At 43.3% G+C, this 3923-nt stretch overlaps 1 protein-coding gene across 1 annotated transcript; it reads right to left on the bottom strand.

Annotated features, from left to right (window-relative positions):
• Nucleotides 1–94: 94 nt before the first annotated feature.
• Nucleotides 95–3863, bottom strand: CSUI_000784 (cell-cycle-associated protein kinase cdk; the record flags this gene model as incomplete). Its single annotated transcript, XM_068060991.1, has 5 exons — nt 3465–3863; nt 2632–2856; nt 1907–2082; nt 1313–1498; nt 95–350 (listed from the first exon to the last, which is right to left on the bottom strand). Coding segments are annotated over exons 1-5 (1212 nt in total), but the record flags the coding sequence as incomplete, so codon positions are not given.
• Nucleotides 3864–3923: the final 60 nt, after the last annotated feature.

Raw genomic sequence — 3923 nt, 5'->3', positions numbered from 1 at the left:
AGATAGATTAAAGATAGATTAAAGCTAGATTAAAGAGAGATTAAAGATAGATATATATATATATACATGTAGTCGACAGCTGAATCTCCTCACCAGCTCTCCAGTAGTCGATCTTTTCTTTGTCTCGGAAACCTCCGATTTCTCTGAAGACTCGATTAATGCGATAGACAAGAGATCCACAGTAGTTCTTTTGACAGAGAACATGAGAGAGACGCGAGGTCTTCAGCGTCATGGGGCTGTGCTGCTCCATGGCTTCGAAGGTCTTCTCTCCCAAGCGAAATTTCAAGACATCGAGATACCAATTGTGCACCCCAACGCCATCTAACTGCTGAAAGCTCACATCGGTAAACCTGAAAAGAGAAGGAAAGAAAGAAAGAAAAGAGGACCAAATATACCACGTGAAAGAGAGAAAGCGAAAGAATGAAGCAAAGTAAGAAACAGATGCTATGGAAAGAGAGGTACACAGAGAGAGACACAAAGAAAGCTAGAGAAAGACAGATGAGAGAAAGTCAAGGAAAGAAAGACACAGAGAGAAAGAAAATGAAAGAAATTTCGCCAGGGAAAGAACGAAAGACGTAGTAGGAGGGTGGTCAGCTCCCGTGAAGGCATTCGCTGTATGTGTGAGGTATCAAGAATGCAGTTTGAGGGAGAGAAGAAAGAGAGGGTCTATGATTGACGTGATGCCTGCTGTGTATCTACAGCTCATGTGTCATCTCCTATCGTCTTGAATCTATCTGTCTTCCTCGTCTCTTTCTGAGAAGCTTGAACGAAAGAAACAAAAGGTAGTAGAAGACATGAAATTCTCAGACAGAGATCCATGTCATTATTGAACCTATTTCGATTTGTATCCAATTTAAAAAGCTTTTCTCCTAAACAGATGGATACTCCGTAGAAATAGATGACCTCCATCTCACTCTCTCACTACATCTATATATCTACCTTCTTGTGTATGTATGTGTATAAGCGTATACGTGCATGCCTTCATCCATGTATACCATCCCTTCGGTAAAGCTTCTTAGAGAACATACCGTAGTTAGGACAGAGAATATACATACGACCTATCTATCTTTAATCTATCTATCTCTCTCTCTCTCCTCCATATCTCTACTTCTCTGTCTAGCACCAATCCATCCACGTATGTATCTTGAATCGATCTATTTATCTATCTGTCCGTGTATATATATATATATATATAGGTATCAACATCTCTGGCCTAGGTAGGGTTTCATCTGTATACGTCTCAAGACAGAAAGAGACAGCTGTCTCCACTAGAAAGAAGAGAAGAGGAAGAGAAAGAGACCCATTGACATACCAAGGATGGCTGAGAGCTTCAGCAGCTGTAATACGTCTATGAGGGTTATAGTCAAGCATCCTGGCAAGGAGATCAAGACCATCCAGATCGAGCTTTCCTTGCAAGACCGCGTTCAAATTCTGTCTCTTATCATGCTCCGTAAAGAAATGACTCTCCGCGCGATTCTTGAAGGGATAGTGCTGCAATCTACACGAAAGGAAAGAGAAAAGAAAGAAGGGAAGAGAGCAGACGAAAACGGGAGAAGAGAGAAAAGAAGATTCAAAATTTTCCCATGATATCATCCCTCATCCAAAGATCTTTCTCTTATAGACAAGCAGCACATCTCTACGTACTTCCTCACTGATCTACATACACATAATTACACTGAACACTCCATATATACATTATCTCATCCCTCCTCGTCATATCTCCTTTATTCCCATATCTCTTTTTCTTTCTTTTCTCTGTCCTTCCCTTGTCTATCGTTCTCTTCTCTTTCTTCTCTCACACGGTCCCTCTCTTCAACCTTGATCAATCCCCGCCCGCCCTAACTACCTTATGATACCCATCATTCCAATGCATCCTATGTGCCTCTCTTCTTCTTCTTTCGCTTACTTGCAGCAGCCAGTCCATTCTTCTTCAGTAGGAGTTCCAAGGACCTTCGTGACTCGGATGAGAACCTCGAATTCTTGGGTCCCTTTAAAGAGAGGAATGCCTCTTATCATCTCGGCGATGATACAGCCGGCACTCCAAAGATCTGCTCCTAAGCCATAGTGAGCAGCTAAGCCAGTCTAGAGAAGAGAAAGAAGAAGAAGAAAACGACAGAGAGTCGCATCATACAGGGGACATAGAGTTGTAGAGAGAGATAAGAAGATGGAGATGACACAGTGAAGAAAGAGAAAGAAGAAAGGGGATGAAGTAGACACGGGTCCTCATGCAAAGAAAGATGTGAAGATATCTCTAAAGATGCCTGTTATGATGGGATGTATATCTATCTATCGATATATAGATATGTATGGAGTGTAGATACTTTCAGAGGAATAATGCATAAAGTATATTACCTCCTCTAGAGTGAGAGGTGTATGTATAGGAAAAGAGAGACCATCGGATGCGGGGAAGAGGCGTCCATACACCGGATGAAATCCTGCCTATCTGTATAGGTATAGGTAGGGAGATAAGAGACCTGCATACACATCTACATGTGCACGGGAAAGAAGCATGCACACCTGTTTCTCCTAGACACGCGATACAGGACCCTTTGAGAAAGAGAGACAAATACAAAGAGAAGAAAGAGATGTTTCGTGAAGGTATCAAAAAAGCTCTCTCTTTCCTGAACTTACATCAGGGCTTCCATAGAGAGTCTGCTCTCGACTATTAGCCGGGCGCATCCTTCCTAAGAGAACTTCAAGAGGGCGATAATAGATAGTGCAGACCGTTGGGGTGATGTCCCCTACTGTGGATCTTAGCTCCCTACATAAGCCGAGATCTCCTATCTTTAAGACAGCTGTCTCCGCATCACCTGTCGTTAGCATAAGATTGTCAGGCTTCAGGTCTCTATGACAAAGCTGGGAAGACAAAAGAAAGAGAAAGAAAAAGCAAAGAACATTCCAAGTTCCATTCACGAGGCAGAAAGGAGACATCTCTCGAAGCCTCGATACTTTCAGAGGGGGAGTTACTCGGCATATATAGGGAAGAATAGAGAACGAAAGAAAGGGAAAGAAAAAGAGGCTCGGTGTCACACGTCCTCTTCCGGTATCATCTCTATCAACGTGCTAGGGCGGGAGTCATATCTCGGTGTATAGATGTATATATGTACGTATGTAGATGTAGTAGCAGTCTTCACAGAGGCGCCTTTCAGCAAGACATGCCTATTACAGTCACGGATACAAACGTCATCTAGAACACACATGCAGACACCTACCACCGCTTCCCTCATTAGAGAACACTCTTCCTCTTTAGACGTCTCTTCATACCTTTCTATCTACGTATCCATCCACACAATACCACGTAGAGACTGACGCCAAGTTCGACTTGTTGAGCAACGATTCTATCTCTGTATGTTTGAATATCTCCCCCCTCTGCATAGATACCTATATATACATGCACATATACTATATACATACATATGCACGTTTTCATACATTGATATATACACAGTGTATGATATACGTACATTGCCACTGTGTAGAAAGGCGAGGCCATTAAGCAACTGAAAGGCAAGGCGCTTTGTTTGCTTGAGGGGAAGCCCCCAGTTGAGAGGAGGAGGCACCCCTGTGCCTGCTTCATGAGGAGTTTCGTTGCTTTCTTCAGCTGCTTGTCGTTTGAGCGTTAGAAGTTTCTTGAGATCTCCGCCGGCGCAGAATTCATAGGCGGCAAAGACGAAGTTTTGATTTGATCGGAATTCTTCTTTATGCACTTGCTGCTGAAGCTGGTGGTACTGAGAGGTCGTAAGAGAAGATCTCTGACGTTGGAGCCATTGCTGTCTCTGCTGATTGACCGCTCGGGCTAGTCGCGGGAGAGCGTCGACGAAGAGATACTCCATGCGAACTACATTAGGATGATGTCCGCAACTCTAAGAAAGACAGACAGACAGAAAGACAGTCAGTGAGGAAGGAAGGAGAGGAGAGAACAG

This window comes from Cystoisospora suis, assembly GCF_002600585.1.
Source record: "Cystoisospora suis strain Wien I chromosome Unknown contig_301, whole genome shotgun sequence".
In the NCBI taxonomy this organism is placed as follows: domain Eukaryota; phylum Apicomplexa; class Conoidasida; order Eucoccidiorida; family Sarcocystidae; genus Cystoisospora; species Cystoisospora suis.
This window is presented reverse-complemented; position numbering and strand designations above follow the sequence as displayed.